Source organism: Aulonocara stuartgranti, assembly GCF_965226115.1.
Source record: "Aulonocara stuartgranti genome assembly, chromosome: 11".
NCBI lineage: Eukaryota > Metazoa > Chordata > Actinopteri > Cichliformes > Cichlidae > Aulonocara > Aulonocara stuartgranti.
The window spans coordinates 980,001-997,270 of NC_138947.1; the positions used below are offsets into that span (position 1 = coordinate 980,001).

The following is a 17,270-nucleotide window of genomic DNA, read 5'->3' on the forward strand; positions in this document are numbered from 1 at the left end:
GCATCGCCATCGGTAATTACCATGAGGATCTGAGGCACCTGCAGCTCTGCCCGTCCACCATAGTTAGCATCAAAGAACTGTAGAGCATATTTCAAAGCTTTGCCAGTGTATGTGTCTCCATACGGGGATTTGAGAGCCATTATGGCCTGGTAAACCTCCTGCTTGGAGCTGAACTGATTGAGAGTGAAAATAGACTTGGGTTCATTCGCGTAGAGGATGACACCGAAGCGGGTCAGGTCTTTGCCAACTGTGGTTTGGTTCACCATTGACTGCATGAACTTCTGCATGCTTCGAAACTTTTCCAGGGTTATGCTTGTGGAGCCGTCCACCAAGAAAATGATGTCAGCTCTTTCTGTCTTCTTGCATTCTGGTGGTAAAAAGCACAAATGTTTGGTCAGAGGGAATGGGAGCAGGAACGTCAAGGAACAGCTCTTTAAAACCTCCTAAGACCCAAACCCTTTCATGGCATGCATTTTTAATTTCTCTTTGCTATTTGGGCTGATTAAGACCTGATGAATGTAAAAAACATTTTCTTTTTACCTATTTTTTTGTTTCTGAGAAGAATGATATTCGTTTTTAATTTTTATAGAGCAGTGTAATGTCCTCGTAAGTGGATATTAGGCCCTTGTAGAAAAATATTAAGTATTGTGGTCTAGAAAACCCAAAATGTGATGTCCACATATGCGGACGTCAAGTCCTAGAAGGTTAAAATATTAAAGTGAAGGCGACGAGGATCTCTTTATCATGTAGGGTTGATGTACCACAATAGGTTTTAATGGTGGAAGAAACTGGAGCCACTGAAAGAAAGCTGCAAACACCCAAACAGAAAGTCCCGGATCTGCTCCAGAAGTTCCCCGCTAATCTATAATGCTGCTAAAATCATCCCTGTCTCTCTTCCACAGCATGTCTTTATCCCGTCTTCCTTCTCTCACCCCAACCAATCACAGCAGATGGCCCCGCCCCTCCCTGAGCCTGGTTCTGCCGGAGGTTTCTTCCTGTTAAAAGGGAGTTTTTCCTTCCCACTGTCACCAAGTGCTGCTCATAGGGGGTCATATGATTGTTGGGGTTTTCTCTGTATGTATTATTGTAGGGTCTACCTTAAAATATAAAGCACCGTGAGCCGACTGATGTTGTGATTTGGCGCTGTATGAATAAAATTGAATTCATTCCTAACCACCACATTGACCTCATTATAATACTGTAGTTCTCATGTTACACAGGTCGGAAAAACAGAGGACCCTTTTAATGTGGGACTCAACAAGTATGTATTCAAAGAGGAGTCCTTTCCTCCTTGGAAAGATGAGTGGACGAATGACAAAATCTTTCCTGTCTTTACACAAACACATATTACAGAACAGGATCCTTCTCATTACAGCAAGGAGCCCATTAACTGGCAGACTACTGAATTAACCTGTTAAAGTAAGAAGCCTCAGACTTGAATGATCTCATCCCTTCTGCCTGGCACTAGACTGCAAACTGTAAAGATTTTTATATTTACAAAAACAAGGATATAGTTCACGTTTCGGGTTGGTCCCAGTCTCCTCTCACCTCTCTCCGGATCACAGAGCTCCAAAGCCACTTGACTCTCCAAGTCCCTCAAAGCATCAAAGTCCCTCTCAGCATACATCCTATCTTGGGATCCACTGATCTCGAGCAGCTGGGTGGTGTTGGCGTCCACCACTCCAATGGCGTAGACCACCACTCCTTTGGCCCTCAGATCTTCAGCGGGGCGTTTAACTGCATCTTGAGCCTCGCCATCTGTTATGACCACTAGCCTCTGCCTCAGGCTGGGCCGTCCTCCTCTGGCTGCATCAAAATACTGAGATACTTCTCTTATGGCTTTGCCCGTGTACGTGCCTCCACCCATCTGCTTCATGCTATCGATGGCTGTCGACATTTCTTCTTTGCTGTAGTGGACGTTGAGTGGGAACTCGAGGCTTTGGACAGTGCTGAACTGCATGACGCCTACGTGCACCTCATTCTTCCCAATGATGGACTTCCTAATGACCGATTTCATGAACTCTTTCATTTTTGTGTAGTCTTCGGGATAGATGCTTCCAGAGCTGTCAATCAAGAAGACGAGGTCGCCTGGTATATCTTTACAAACTGTAGGCAGAGTAGCACATCCATGTTAGCATCGCTGCTTGTATGTTAAATAATAATTACCCTGTTTCAAGAAACAAAGGTGTCCTGTGTTGAACGGCTCTTGTCCTCTCCAGCCTTCTATGACCATGTGCAGCATATTATATCTATATATATCTGTCTCTATGTATAGATACATTTTGGCTAATATTTGCTCACTTTTATCTTATTCCTCTGGTGGCATTTGATAAGTACGACAATTTCATGCATATTAATTCAGTATTTTATGCTAACACTTAAAACAGTGTCTTTCTCAGTGTAAAAACTCATTTCTGTTAAGGTGACGAACTCCCTGATATCCAACGATTTATGTCATCAGTAAAATCTGTTCTCCTTTCACTTTGCTTATTTCAGTTTCATTCTACTCTTAACTACTGGTTTAAGGCTGAATACGGCAGTTTTATACGGCTCTTTTCATTAAACTTAAACCCAATGAGATATACAATGACTTAAACACTGAAAATTAATAAAATGCAGCTGCAGTATGTGCTGCTTGTAACCTCTAGACATGCATTTGTAGCATGAGTGTGGTTCATTTCCCCTCACCGTCTGTAGAACAGATATCTGTGATGATTTCATCTTTGATCGACTTTAAGGCATCGAAATTATTGACAAAGAAAGTCCTCTTGGGGTCACCGGAAATCTCTTCCAGCTCAGGCACGTCGGCGTCTTTCACCCCAATGGTGTAGACAATGACACCCTGCTTCCTCAGTCGCTCTGCTGGAACCTTGACCTTATCCTGAGATTTTCCATCCGTGATGACCACCAGGAACTCTGGGACTTTGTGACCACGAGTGACCACAGCTCTCTCAAAGTGTGGACTCATGAATTCCAGGGCCTGCCCCGTCTGTGTGCCGCCGCCTACTTGTCTAATTTCCTCCACAGCTTTCTCCAGCGTGGATGCATCTGTGTAATCGGTCAGATCAAATTCCAGGTTTGGCGAATCTGCGTATTTGGCAACGCCCATTCGGATATGCTGAGGCCCGATACGGAAGGTATTAATAAACTCAATGATGAACTTCTTCATGTCATAGAAGTCAGTGGGGTGAATGCTTCCCGAGTGGTCGATCAGGAAGAACATGTCTGCTTCATCGGTCTGCACGCAGCCTGGAAAGGAAAAGCAAACATTCTGAGTTTTGCAACTTTAAATTTGTTAAAGAAGTCATGATGTTCAAGTTAAGTCATGAAAGTGTAAGAACATGCTGGTCCACACCTTCTTTGATGCCAGCTCTTCTTGTGCTGACTGAGACCGCCTGGTGAATGATGTTATAGCAAAGAGTCTTCTGCAGGTTCTTCTTCAGACCTTTCAGCTTGTCAAAAGTGTCCACTATGAACACGTGCTTGTTGGGGGGGTGGGACGCTATCTGGTTCAGTTCAGCCTCGTTGGCATTTTGGACTCCTACAGCGTAAACGGTGACGCCAGCGCGGCGGAGAGCAGCTGCCGCCTCGGTGACGTTATCCTGCGATTCGCCGTCTGTGATCACGACCGCCACCTGCTGAACGCCCTTATCTTTCCTGCTTCCAGCGTCCTCCGTGAAAATATTTTTGCGAGTGAAGTCGAGGGCAGCTCCGGTGTTTGTACCACCTCCGCGATAAGGCAGGATTTTGATGAAATTCAGCAAACTGTCCGTTTCATTAAAGTTGTTGAGGTAGACCAGTGCTGTGGCTTGGTCGCTGTACGTAACGATACCCACCCGAACTCTCTTGTCACCGACGTCAAAGCCGCTGACAATGGACAGCAGGAAAGAGCGCACCAGGTCGAAGTTCTCAGAGCCGATGCTTCCCGACTCGTCCACGATGAAGACGAAGTCCGCCAGTTTGGCTGCTTTGCAGTCTGTAAAGGGAATCATAATCTCGTTATCACTCAAGCATTCTGATTCAGGATGTGACGATGACGCCACACTAATTCTTTTTACTTTTTGTTAATGTGCAGCTTCACCCCAGTTCCACAAAGGTTGGGATGCTGTACAAAATGGGAATAACAGCAGAATACAACCTCACATCTCAGTACACAGCATCACACTTTTTGGAATTAGGGTTAAATATGTGTTGCTAGTAGGTCATTTGGTTGGATGTTGTTTCTTTGGCACAGAATTCCAGGTACGTGACAGCTAATAAAGGTTTCCCATCCAGGGTGCCTGTTTCTGTATTGCCCTCATATTCCGCAATCAAACTAAAGAATTAGTCCACATATACTGTCGAGGATCATTAGAACGAACAGATCCATGTTATTTGTTTTAATAACTCATGTAGGCAGTCACAGTGGGACACCCACTACATGCTGAGAATCCTGTCCCGTCTTCCTTCTCTCACCCCAACCAATCACAGCAGATGGCCCCGCCCCTCCCTGAGCCTAGTTCTGCAGGAGGTTTCTTCCTGTTAAAAGGGAGTTTTTCCTTCCCACTGTCGCCAAAGTGCTGCTCATAGGGGGTCATATGATTGTTGGGTTTTTCTCTGTATCTATGAAGCGCCTTGAGGCGACTTTTGTTGTGATTTGGCGCTATATAAATAAAATTGAATTGAATTGAGAAGTGACACTAGCATTTCAAGCGTTTTGACAATGTTGAAGTGTAACACAGTTTCGGTTAAATATATCTCAATGATGTCGGTTCTACTGCCCGTGAAGCTAGCAACAGTTGTCTCTTACCACCCATACAGGCTGGCTTTCCACTCATGAATGACTGTCACATTTAAATGCAACTAATAAACACATCTATGTTGTGAAGTGGTACATTTAACACAAGCTGTCACCTTGTGTTTGCACTGTCTAAAGCTAGCATATGATAAAACTGTGACTTTCTCACAACAACAGACTTCATCTGACTAGAAGGCTGTGATTTCTCTGTAGGGAAGGTCAATCTGCATCTAACAGATTGAAAACGTGAAAGTAAAAATAAATGTTAAAATATTTGATGTCCTGGGGTGAAAATATGGAAGCATGAAGACATCTCAGATGTTCTCGCCACAGCATGCTGGCGTTTCCAGCAGGATAAGTTTATCATCAAGATTAAAGGTAATAAAACAGGTAATTTACGTGACTGTTCCTTTGTGAATAACCTTTTTCAAACATGCACAGGAGTTGATTTTATGACTGATGACAACAATAATGAAAGTAAAGACTTTTCACCGTGAGTGAGAGTGATCTCCTCTTCCTCTCTTTCAAAAATGGTCTTTAGCGTGGGCACTGCATTGAAGGTAGACTCGTACACGTACGGCGCCGTGGCTATTACACGCATTTCGTCCATTGATGCACCGAAGCTCACTCCCACGATAGTTACTCCTAGTGATTTGATCAGACGTGTCTGCTTAAAAACTGGATCATCTGAGTCTTTTCCACTTAGAACAACCAGAAACTGTCGGAAGCCTTGGGATGCCCGACTTCCTGATTCATTCGTGAAGAAATTAGAGCTGGCGTACTCCAGTGCACTGCCCAGGTTGCGTGGCTGATTGGGCTTAAGTCGGCTCTGGCGGAAGGACCTTACACCAGTGAGCGCCGCCTCTTTGGTTTGGAAAGCATTAAGGAGAAACTCCACTTTGGTAACCGTACTGTACTGGGCCAGTCCGAGACGGTTGCCAGAAGCTCCAATGTTGAGTTGATTGACCAGTCGGACCAGGATGGTTCTGACCTGCTGGAAATCTGCTTGACTGATGCCACTGTCCACCAGGAAGAAAATGTCTGCAAACTTTTCTGCCAACGCTGTAAATTAAGAAGAAAACAGTCCTTCACTATTATTATATGCATTTCCATTTATATGAAATTAAACTACCTGCAGGTCTAAAAGACAAAGGTTTGGAATTGTTGTTGTTTTAATTTCAGTTTGTAACCACAACCCTGCCCTGGATGGCACGATTCTCTTTCATCTGCACAATATTTTTAAAATTGGACACACGCTGTCTCAGAGCGATCCATTTGTTGCTTCTAATTTCCTTTTTTGTGTTTTTTCCAAAACCACTCAGAGAGGACACAGAACGACGGATCATATTCTCCATATTAGGGTACTAACTTAGGTGCTATAATATACTGACAGGGACTAGAAAGAGAGAGCATATTTCTCCTGTTTTGGCTTCCTGTTAAATCCAGAATTCAAAATCCTGCTCCTCACATACAAGGTCTTAAATAATCAGGCCCCATCTTATCTTAATGACCTTGTAGTACCATATCACCCTATTAGAGCACTTCGCTCTCGCTCTGCAGGCCTACTTGTTGTTCCTAGAGTATTTAAAAGTAGAATGGGAGGCAGAGCCTTCAGTTTTCAGGCCCCTCTTCTGTGGAACCAGCTTCCAGTTTGGATTCAGGAGACAGACACTATCTCTACTTTCAAGATTAGGCTTCAAACTTTCCTTTTTGCTAAAGCATATAGTTAGGGCTGGACCAGGTGACCCTGAATCCTCCCTTAGTTATGCTGCAATGGGCTCCAGCAAGGCTGGACAATGGTCCGTTAAGTTTACCTAAAGAAGTTATAGTCAGCAGTGATGGTTAACCAGTTTAAAAAAAAGAAAAACTGGTCATAATGTCATTAAAAATAAGGAAGTGTAAGTAAAGCAACCTAATTTCTTCAATTATAATAAATAATAAAGACTGAATTAAGAATGTCAGAAAATCTAACGTTAGAGTCCACGTTTGAACGAGGGGTGGCATTTGTTACACTGAAAACATGTTGTCTTTGACTGTCGGGGGTTTTCTTTCTATTCGCTTTAAAGCAAAGAACGTATCTGTTTCATACACATTGAGTGGTGGATGAGAAAAGCCTTCAGGGGTTCTGCTGCAGCTTGCGGGTAACTCGACTAACATCTCTAAATGATCAGCCGATACGTTCCCGATTGCTATCAATGCAAACTGAGCAGAAATCCTCTGACGCAGTTACATTTTAAATCCCTGACCAGTGAAAATAGAACTAAGCAGCATTCAGGTATTCATTTCCTTCTCTTATAATAAACAATTCTGTAAGGACGTTTTCTTTGTCTCACCTTGACTCCGACTCTCCACGGAGATGCATACAGTTTGCAGCAGACTGTCTGTTAGCCGCTGTAGAGCCTGGTAGCTATCGATAGTGTAAAGGAAGTGGTGTGCAGGTAGGTTTACGATAGACTCGAGCTGCTGCTGGTTAACATCTCCCACCCCAATGGCAAATATGATAACTCCTTGATCGCGCAGGCGCTTGGCGGGCTCGACTACGTCATCCGTGGAGTCCCCGTCTGTGATGACTACAGCAAACTGAGGAACTCGCTGGCTCGCCCGGCTCCCTGCCTCCTGAGTGAAGTACACTGACTGGAGGAAGTCAATGGCCTTTCCTGTTTCTGTGCCTCCTGTTCGATATGGAAACTGATCGACTTCGGCCAGCAGAGAATCCTTGTCCATGTGATCTTTCAGCAGAAACTCCTGGTAGGTCTCGTCGCTATACTGAGCCAAGCCAATCCGAATTTTGTCAGGGCCGATGTCAAGGCCTAAAATGAAACTTCGGAGAAACTGCCTAATTTCCTCAAAGTTATCAACGCCAATGCTACTTGAGCTGTCAACCAGGAAGACGATGTCTGCCATAGTGGCTCTGGCACATTCTGGAAAAGAAGAAGAAGAAAGTCAGGAACACGAGAGGAAAGTCAGTGAAACCTACATTTCTCGAGAAAGATAAAAACTTTGGGCGGGGCTTTCCCGGTTTTATATTTAATAAATGGTCAATGGACTGGTTCTTATATAACACTTTTCTACTCAGACTTATTTTACCTTGAGACGACAGTTTGCATGTTTATGATGATGAACCTGTTAGTTCATGAGCCCATTGTTAGTCAGCGGGCTGGTTTCAAACCTGCAGTCAGCTGAGACCGATAAAGTCACCTGGATGAGTGACCAAACGTTCTGAAAACACCATGTCCAGATGAACAGAATCAAGCTTTTGGGGTTTACCTGGAGACAGTTGCAGGAGTTGTCGTTTGGCTTCTTCTACAGTTGTGCATAGCGTCTGGATGATGTTCTGAGAAATTCCCTGCAGCGCTGCAAAATCTGACACACTGTAAACATGCTGATCGTCATTTGCAATCTCCCTCAGCTGGCTTGCATCTGCATCTTTGATACCAATTGCATACAAAACAATCCCTCTTCTCCTCAGGTTCTTAGCATGAGACTCTACATCGTCTTGGGATTTGCCATCAGTGATCACCACAGCAATTTGCGGCACTTTCTGCGCAGCTCGGCTTCCAGCTTTCCCCACAAAGTGTTCGTTCGACATGAATTCCAAGCCTTTACCGGTCATGGTGCCGCCCCCCCTGTAAGGCAGTTTGATGATGTTGTTGAGGATGTCGTCCTTGTTCTCAAAGGTGTTGAGCAGAAACTCTGTGAGTGGATTGTCACTGTACTGGACAAGGCCGATGCGGACATGATCAGGGCTGACATCAAAGCTATCGAGCAGCGTGAACAGAAACTGGCGGATCTGCTCGAAGTTCTCAGCGCCGATGCTCCACGAGCCATCGACCAGGAAGACGATGTCTGCCACGGCCTCTTCGGTACAGACTAAGAGGAAAGGTCTTTAAGTCACGGAGAGGAACTGCTGGACGCTAAAAGGAAATCTCTCAGTAGCTGAGGACGTTTGGCAGCGTGAGGTGTCAGCGTGGCTTATAGACAACAGAGGTGGGCTGTGCCATGTGACTGCTGGAAAAGAAAAATGGGCATGTTGCCGCCGGCTCGTGAAAAGCCTCTGGACTGGAGCAGGGATGCTTGCTGACAGCACTCACCTTCAGGGTGGAAAAGCGTGAGGAAAATGAGAAAAAGCGGCGTGTGGCTTACAGCTGGTGTTCATTGCCTTCAGAAAGCTTTGCTTTCGTTAGCAGTGACCTGACTGCTAACGAAACCCCGACCTTTAACCCTCGCATCTCATTCATGTGCCTGGTTGCAAAAACATTTCCACACTAACCCTAATAATTCGGGGCCGTCTCAGAAACACCTTGAACACGTTCAACGTGAGCGTGCTCCAGTTGTAATACAGCAAAGGCCCAATGACAGCACTACAGGTCAGGTTCACCCATTTTTAATAGATACTGTTGGTGAATAAGAGCGAGTCAGATCTATTTTTACAGAGGCTCTTTTTAAAGTACAGCTGCTGGACAACTTTTCAAACCCAGAAAACTGCTCCCTCATCAGCAGCTTGATTATGGTAAAACGGGCGTGTGGAGAAGAAGGGGACACACCCCGAGGAGCCAATCAGAGCCACGCACCGGGCCTTCCTTCTCTCTGCTGCTCACGGTGGATCATCTGCACCCACCTCAACCTATCCCAGCGTCTTCCTCTTCTCCTGCCTGCAGCTGCATCTTCATTCTCCACCCTCCCTCCATCCTGCTCACTGAACACCTTCAGCTCAGCTCCACTGTCCCAAGTCTCACCTCCATCCTTGAACCTTCCCTTTCACTCTTGCTGCTATCCTTCAGTCACATTTGCCTCCACCCGCTCCACCCTGCCTGCACTCTGTCCTGTGGATGTTAAACCTTCACCATTTCTGCTCCTGCATGTTCACCTGCCCCCCTCTCATTCACACACATGTATTCTGTCTTCTAGTGGACTTCATCCCTTTTGCAGACGTCTCAGCACTGCTGACGAATCACATTTCCTGGCTACACGCTGCTAACTTCAATCTGCTTTTTTATTTCCAGTCGTCATCCACAAGTTAATGCTACATTTTTCAGGGATAACTTATGTATTAGTTTAATTACTGACAGTGACCATGGACTGCACCTAAACGTCCAGCTCTACATAATGTTGGAGAAGTAATTTGTGGTTAAACAGATACTAAATGTTTCTGTGTGGCAGCGATGCTGGAACGACAGGATCAGTGGAGGAAGTTTTAATCTGGAGCCTGAGACCTAAGAAGGAAAATGTTTTATGCAGCCAGACACCCGTCGAAGCTTTGTGTTTGTGCGTTTGTGAGCTTGTTAATTGTGCGTGTGCACGTGCTCAGCTGCAAACACATTCCTGTGCAGGGTTAGTGCTCCGTGTGTGAACTTCAAAACTTACCTGTGTGTGTGTGTGTGTGTGTGTGTGTGTGTGTGTGTGTGTGTGTGTGTGTGTGTGTGTGTGTGTGTGTGTGTGTGTGTCAGTGTATGGATGGTATAAACAGCTTCCACTGATGTCATACTTTCACCAGGACGCAGGAAGTGGAGCCATAAGCTGCATAATCACACCCACCTGTTGTCTGAGCGCCGCTGCTGCAGAAACACGCCGCCATGATGAGGCCGACCAGAGCAGCCCGCCTCCACTCCATGCTGGATCGGGTTTCTCTGTACCTGCGACAGAAACAGAGTCTGTTTCACATCTGGAAGCAGCTCCATCACAGCGGGAGCTGCTCCAAACATCTGCTCCACGAGGAACGTGAGGCTGAGTAGATGTTTGCGGAAGCTTTTTGTGCCAAAACAGGATTTCGTTATATAACAGAGACAGAAACACAGCAGAGACACGAGGGGAGGAACAATATTTATGATAATTATGGGATATTTCAGCCCCAGTTAAGATACTTACAATCGTCCAGGTTAAATTATTGGACAATTATGTGTAACTTAAATTTTTTAAATAAAGGTTTGAAGGATTCGTCTAATAAATTGTTCATGAATGAACATGAATGGACGACATGTTGTTTATTAATGCACACAGTGTTCGTAAGGCATGAAAATAAAAACTAGCATGCATCAGGAGAACGGTCCACAGTCTGCATCTGCAGCCGAGGATGAACCCTCCCTCCACACACACACAGGAAATATGGATTTGCATGTCAAGATATGACAGGAATCATCTGATGTTTCCCAATCTTGTAACAGTAAAGAAGCCATCCAAAAATTCCTGCATCCAGTAAAGTAAATCACTTCCAGCCCCGCTTCTGAGCTGAGACGTGAGCTGTAGCTCATAATGATGATGATGGAGCGTCCTGATTGGTCAGTTTTTAATCAAGCTGAAATAGTTCGCTCAGCGTGTCTCGCCCACTGATGTTGAAAGTTTCAGTATAATTATTGAAACGACACATTCCTGCTCGCAGCCATGAACTCATCTCCTCGGGGTGCTGTGAAACCAGAACCGCAGCACCGCAATAAAAGCTACAAATCATCGAGCGACAGCTACGAGGTCACCAATCACGTCTGTGCGACGTCTGTAAACCAGTGTCAGACACGGGGAAACTATTAAAACTCGGCGTGTGTGAGCGCACTGACAGGAAATAAGATGTGACGCTCAGTTTGAATAACATCAGCGTTGCCGTGGAGACGGCAGGGGAGGAGCCAGCAGGAATCAGGAAATTGTAATTTAGTCAAAAGCATTTTGTGAATCCAGATGGCGCAGCATCCGTAGCATCCAGGCGGGAAGCCTGTTAGCGGGTTAAAGCTGGGTTCTTTCTAATGTCCAGCAGGGGGCGACTCCTGTATTGAAGTGTTTCTGGTGTGACAGCTCAGGGAACTATGAGGTCTCAGTCGCTGGTTTCAGGTCGGATGTAATTAAAACCATGAGGATAATTCTGGAAACGAATCCCATTAGAGCAGAAAGGACGAGCGAGATGATCGAGGGGTACGCTCTAAGGTTAATGAAATGCTTCTGTGTCCTTCACTTACTCGTATCCACCGTCAGCACCACACCAACCAGTGGCTATGTCCATCTTTTATATACAGTGTGTGTAAAACAGGCTAAACCCTCAGACATCCTCGGCTGGTTTCTGCTGTCGTTGGGCCAAACGCGATATCTCCACGTGCAGCTCCACAGCCTCAGCAGCCAGATGAGTCAGACTCTTTCTGGTGTTTGCAGCCAGAAGACTTCAGAGCATCATCTGGCTCTCCTCACGGCCTCACGGTGCCATTTCCTGAGATCTGTAGGCAGCAGACAGTGTCTGGCCACATCACAGGCCGGATGAATGAGAGAATATTTTAAATGTTCTCTGGACGATGGTGCTTCAGATGCAGAGGAGCTCCCTGCTGGTTTTTACTGCCTCTCTACTTTCTTGTCTCACGCCCGCCTCCATAAAGTCTCTGCTCTCTGTTTACTTCCTCATTTCAAACTCTGTCCTCCCTGAACTCCTGCTCAGATCACCTCACAACAAAACAACATCAGTATTTAATCTGTCCGTGTTCAGTTACCATCATTAGAAGAGCAGGACAAACACTGAGGAGTGAACGATGAGAGGAGCGGACTGGTGTTGCAGGTTTGGGTCATGGTTAGCATGCATTTAGCCACATGCTAACCAAACACATTCAGAAATTTTACATGCAAACCAGACCATAAAGCACAGATGACAGAATCTACATGTCAACAGTTTAAGAAGCTGTCAACACGTTGTTTGCATTTGTGCTTTTTTTCTGCAAAGCATTTCAAACAAACTTTTTCTATTTGCACAGAATTATAAAATCACCAGGATCAGTTTTATTAAGTGACTCACAGCACGAAGCACTGCTGTGAACAAAGTTCAAACTGAGGCACAGTACGAAACAGGTTGGAGCTGTCACTGAGAGAACATCAGGACAAAAACAAAAGAAATCAGATCCGGCGTTGAGACAAAGATCTGGTGATGCTCACACAGCAGGAGGTGGATGTATGACGATGAAAAATCGATGAGTCTAAAGAGCCGAGAAGAAGCGAGCGAACGGGTCAGCCCAGATGAGAATCTTAGTCTCAAAGGAGACGATCGCTAGAACCCTGCAGAGGAACGGACGCCAAAAACTTCTGCAGAAGAGACACCTTCAAGTCAGACTGCAGTGTGCCGAGGACGACCCGGAGAAAGGTTCATGTCCCACAGGGAAGCAGTGGCAGGATTACACTGTGATACTGCAACGAACGACCTCCAGAAGACCAAAGCGAGCGCTACTGTCCGGTCTGACTGTGGGCTGACCTGAAGACCGAGGTCCACGCCAGAAGGTCATCACATCTGGAGGAGCCCGAGAGGTTCTCCAAAGCAGAACGGGCTGGGTTCACCGAGGCGACGAGAGGACGGTCATCCACACACAGGTGAGCCGCTCTGATGCACTTTAATCAGAGTTGTGGGATTAATGAGCCTCGTTAGCTTCGGGTGTTTGCTGTTACCGCTGCACAGCCGTCCATCTTCTCCTGCCTGTCCCAGCAGGGACGGACCTGTTAGATCTCTATCAGAGGCGTGGGCGGCGTGCACGTCCTCGCATGATTCACGAACAGCAGTGAGAACGAAGAACGTTGTTTACTGAGAGAGGACCATCGTCTTGGACGAATTGTTCACACGGCGACACAATCGTGCACGACGTGCAGGTGAGCCGTGAAACCAAAATAACGTATCTGACTAACGTGCGTCCTGGATGGTGCTCGAGTGAGGATTTGGGCGTGGCTACTACAAACCAGAAGGTTTTACTGGCTTTTAGTTCCCGATGAATAAAGAGTTTAATATGTTAGTGATCTGTCCTGAGTCATGGTTTCCTCCCGTCTCCTGCTGCCACACACTTCCAGTGAATTTCACCAGCTGATTGCAGCTAATAAAGATTTCAAACTCGTCTCGATTCTTTTCCAAGGTGCTGCAGATAAATCTGCTTCGTCCTCCAGGCAGCAAAAGCAGCTCTGGATCTGTGTGGGCTTCATTTATTGGACGCTCACACCTCCCTCTCTCCGTCTACATGTATGAACATGTGTTCGCCCACGAGCGTATTTCAGAGCTGTGTTTAATCACGGGCCAAATGCTCTTGGCCCTGTGAGTGGAGGCGGATTTGGGGGAGGGTTATTCTAATGCGAGGCATGTGGAGGTCATCAGCGCTCCAGTGACAGGCTGATTGAAGCGAGGTCCAGCTCTAGTTACACGGACCTCCAACTGTATTTACTCGGAGCGTGAGCGGCTCTTTCCTGTTGGCTCTATGGACCGTAGATGTTTGATGTTAAAGAATGAAGGGCCTCATGCTTTCTAGTTCAAACTGGTGTCACACATGCAGGAGGCTCTCCTCGCTGATGAGGACATTATAGAGCTGACGCTCTGCAGGCGCGCTGAGGACAGTTTGTGCCCTCCGAGCAGCGTTTAGGAGAACGCTGCATCGTGGACAGCTGCATGAAGCTGGAGCGTTTCTAACATGAATCTGTGTCCGAACAACAATCCCGCATTCAAAGCCTCAGCTGTGGAGGTCAAAGAGGAGCTGAGACTGGACTCGTGTTGAGCGAGCCCCCCCTCTCGCTGCGGCTGTCTGGAGAGGCTGAAACTAAGAAATGCCGTCTGACCACAGAGGTCTCGTGCCAGCCCACATGAGCTGACGGCTCAGTTCAAACCCTGAATCCAGCAGCCAAGTCCCCCCTCTTCGATGGTCCGCCCCACATACGAGTGAACTGTTTACCTGCTTTAACCTGCTCACTGTCGCTGTGCGTCTGCAGGACGCTCTGGAACCCACGCCCACCCCAACCTCTTCTTTCCAGCCTCCGTCTGACTCAATGTGCTGCTCGTTTCTCCAGGTGTTGCTGCTGAGCCCGTTCTCATCCTCTGGACGTCCAATGGAAACACCTCCAAGCATCAGCCTCGCATCCCTGTGGATGAGCGGGGTTACTGCTGTGATGGGGCAAAAGCTCAGCCTGGTACTTGAAAGTGAAATCCTGGACTGAGCAAATCGATCTGAGCAGTGGCTGAACTTTTGATTTATGCCAACCTCCAAAAGCCGACTCTGCGATGTCAGCGTGTCCCTGCGTGTCCTGAGGAGGAGGCGTCTGACAAAAACAGCTCTGTATTAATCACATCATAAATGTGCATCTCACACAGCGTTAATAGCTCCAAATCTATAGAGGTCAAAGACTTTGTGACTCCTGTGGAGTTTCCTGATGTCACGGACATCAGACACTCATCAGCCGTCTTTTAGCGATGAATGAAAAAGGAGAAAGGAGAGGCCCGACAGCTACATGCGTGCAGGTAAAGTGAGACTGGACGTCACGCTTGCTCTGGAGCTCAGACAGGAGCGTTTTCACGATGCAGAACATGAACGAGCTTCACTGAAACGGTCAGGAGGACCTGGAGCTGCTCCCGTGAACAAACACAGGCTAATGCACGCGGCCGATGCTAAACCTGCACTTCCATCCAGACAGAGAATAAACACCACACAGCTGAAACAGTCGCACACCTCTGCTGTGACCACACAGCGACTTCTTTAACGTCTCTGCTGGGGTGAAGAGAAAAGGAAGAGATGATGGACGATGAACGGCGAGCATGGCGAGGCCTCAGAGCAGAAAGACAGAGCGTCTGTCCCTGTCAGTCTTTGTCTCATTTCACCAACCTGTTAAAGGTCATCACAGACCAGTTCATTCATGCTGACAGAGTTTGTGGGTGTGTCGTAGAAATGTGACAGGAGGGAAAACGTGACTGATCCTCTGAATTATTGGTGGTTATCCACGTGAAGTGACCACTGAAGTTCGGCCATCTTTCATTCATATATGAGCTTCAATCCTGAAGATCGCTGCACAGAGTGTCCCTGCTAGGAGTCTTTCTCTGCACCACAGTCACTGGGCTTGCCCCCTTTCTCTGCTGTTGTTGTTGCTCCTGCGATGCCTCTGCAGGGAGCGGTCCAGCGTCTAAATGGAGCGTAACATTACATGCACTGAGCAGAAAGAGCTGAAGACAAGAAAATAATGAGGCTCAAATGTCCGTCAGTTAATGTCTCCTGTTCCATGCCTAACATGAAGCCTGCCACCAACACTGAACCTAAATCGCCTCCTGGCTCCAGCAGCCATCGCGCTCGCCAGGAGCAGAGGTGGACTCGGGACTGTTTCGGGTCTCAGACAGGGATTACCTGTCCAGCTGGAAGCAGTCTGGCTGCTCGGAATACTTGGCTGAGTTTCCCAGCACTACTAACATCGTTAAGCGAGGGTCTAACAGCGACCACCATCAACAACAACGCATGGTTAAAAATTCACAAACACAATTTAATGATCACTGTTTGTTTTCAGCTGCCAGGATGCACGAAGAGGCAAAGACCGAGCAGCAATTAGGACTGACCCTGGAGGAGATTAGCGACCTCCACAGATCCACATCTTGAGAGCACATGTCTGAACAGAGACGACTGTCTCACTTCAGCCTTAAGATTCTCCTGCTCTGATGATCCAGCTCATCAGATCTGAGAGTCTGTGTTCAGGTGACATGTTTGCCAGCTTGAAGGCCTGTGGTACATAGCCGATCATTAGAGATAGTTGATCATATTTAAGATCGAAGCATTAATTAATGGCAGGACGTCTTTGAGCAGTTTTGTAGGAATGGGGTCTAAAAGACACGTTGATGGTTTGGAGGAAGTAATTATTGAAGTTAACTCAGAAAGATCAACTGGAGAAAAAGAGTCTAACTTAACATCGATGGTACTAAGAGTAGCTGTAGATAATATTACATCTGTGGGATGATTACTGGTAATTTTTCCTCTAATGATAAAAATGTTATTTGTGAAGAAGTTCATGAAGTCATTACTAGTTAACGTTAAAGGGATGGTTGGCTCAACAGAGCTCTGACTGTTTGTCAGCCTGGCTACAGAGCTGAAGAGAAACCTGGGGTTGTTCTTATTGTCTTCAATCAGTGATGAATAGTAAGATGTTCTGGCTTTGTGGAGGGCTTTCTTATAAAGCAGCAAACTATTTCTCCAGGCTAAATGATGATCCTCTAAATTTGTGACACGCCATTTCCTCTCCAGCTTACGAGTCATCTGCTTTAGGCTACGTGTTTGAGAATTATACCACGGAGTCAGGTACTTCTGATTAGAGGTCTTAGTTTTCACTGGAGCTACAGTATCCAGAGTCGTACGTAGTGAGGAGGTGAAATTATTAACAAGATGATCGACCTCTGTTGGAGCAGCGTTCAGATAGCTGCTCTGCTCTGTGTTGGTACAGGGCATTGGAGATGATAACAGTGGGTGGATTATATTCTTAAACTACAGCGCTTTCAGAGCAGCACCAACTGCAGGCCAACATGGCGGAGGTGGAAGGAGAAATTACCAGAGGAAATGATGCTGAGGAGCACCAGAACAGCACCAAGGGAGCCAGTGGGGAAACAGGAAGCAGTGACTGAAGTTTCAAAGTAAGAGCCAAGGGATGGACCAGTAGTAAATCAAACAGTGATGTTCTTACAGAAGAATAAAAATGAAAAATGGCTAGAATGAGTCACTAATCCTTGGGTGGTCAATACCTGAGCAGCCCTCCAAAGTAA

General features: G+C 46.4%; 1 protein-coding gene across 3 annotated transcripts in view; it reads right to left on the minus strand.

Moving 5' to 3' along the window:
- col6a4a (collagen, type VI, alpha 4a) overlaps window positions 1-17,270 on the minus strand; it is a 61,257-nt gene that overhangs the window by 31,994 nt on the left and 11,993 nt on the right. For 2 of the 3 annotated variants that reach the window (XM_082551076.1, XM_082551077.1), the window contains exons 3-10: window positions 10,313-10,410; window positions 8,045-8,647; window positions 7,111-7,698; window positions 5,270-5,839; window positions 3,356-3,976; window positions 2,689-3,249; window positions 1,549-2,106; window positions 1-367 (exon numbers count right to left, since the gene is read on the minus strand). The exon at window positions 1-367 is cut by the window's left edge and continues 212 nt beyond it. In XM_082551076.1, the coding sequence (XP_082407202.1) occupies window positions 1-367; window positions 1,549-2,106; window positions 2,689-3,249; window positions 3,356-3,976; window positions 5,270-5,839; window positions 7,111-7,698; window positions 8,045-8,647; window positions 10,313-10,388 (3,944 nt within the window). In that variant the 5' untranslated portion in view covers window positions 10,389-10,410. The remainder of the gene's footprint in view (window positions 368-1,548; window positions 2,107-2,688; window positions 3,250-3,355; window positions 3,977-5,269; window positions 5,840-7,110; window positions 7,699-8,044; window positions 8,648-10,312; window positions 10,411-17,270) is intronic. The other variant, XM_082551078.1, reaches the window with a different exon arrangement.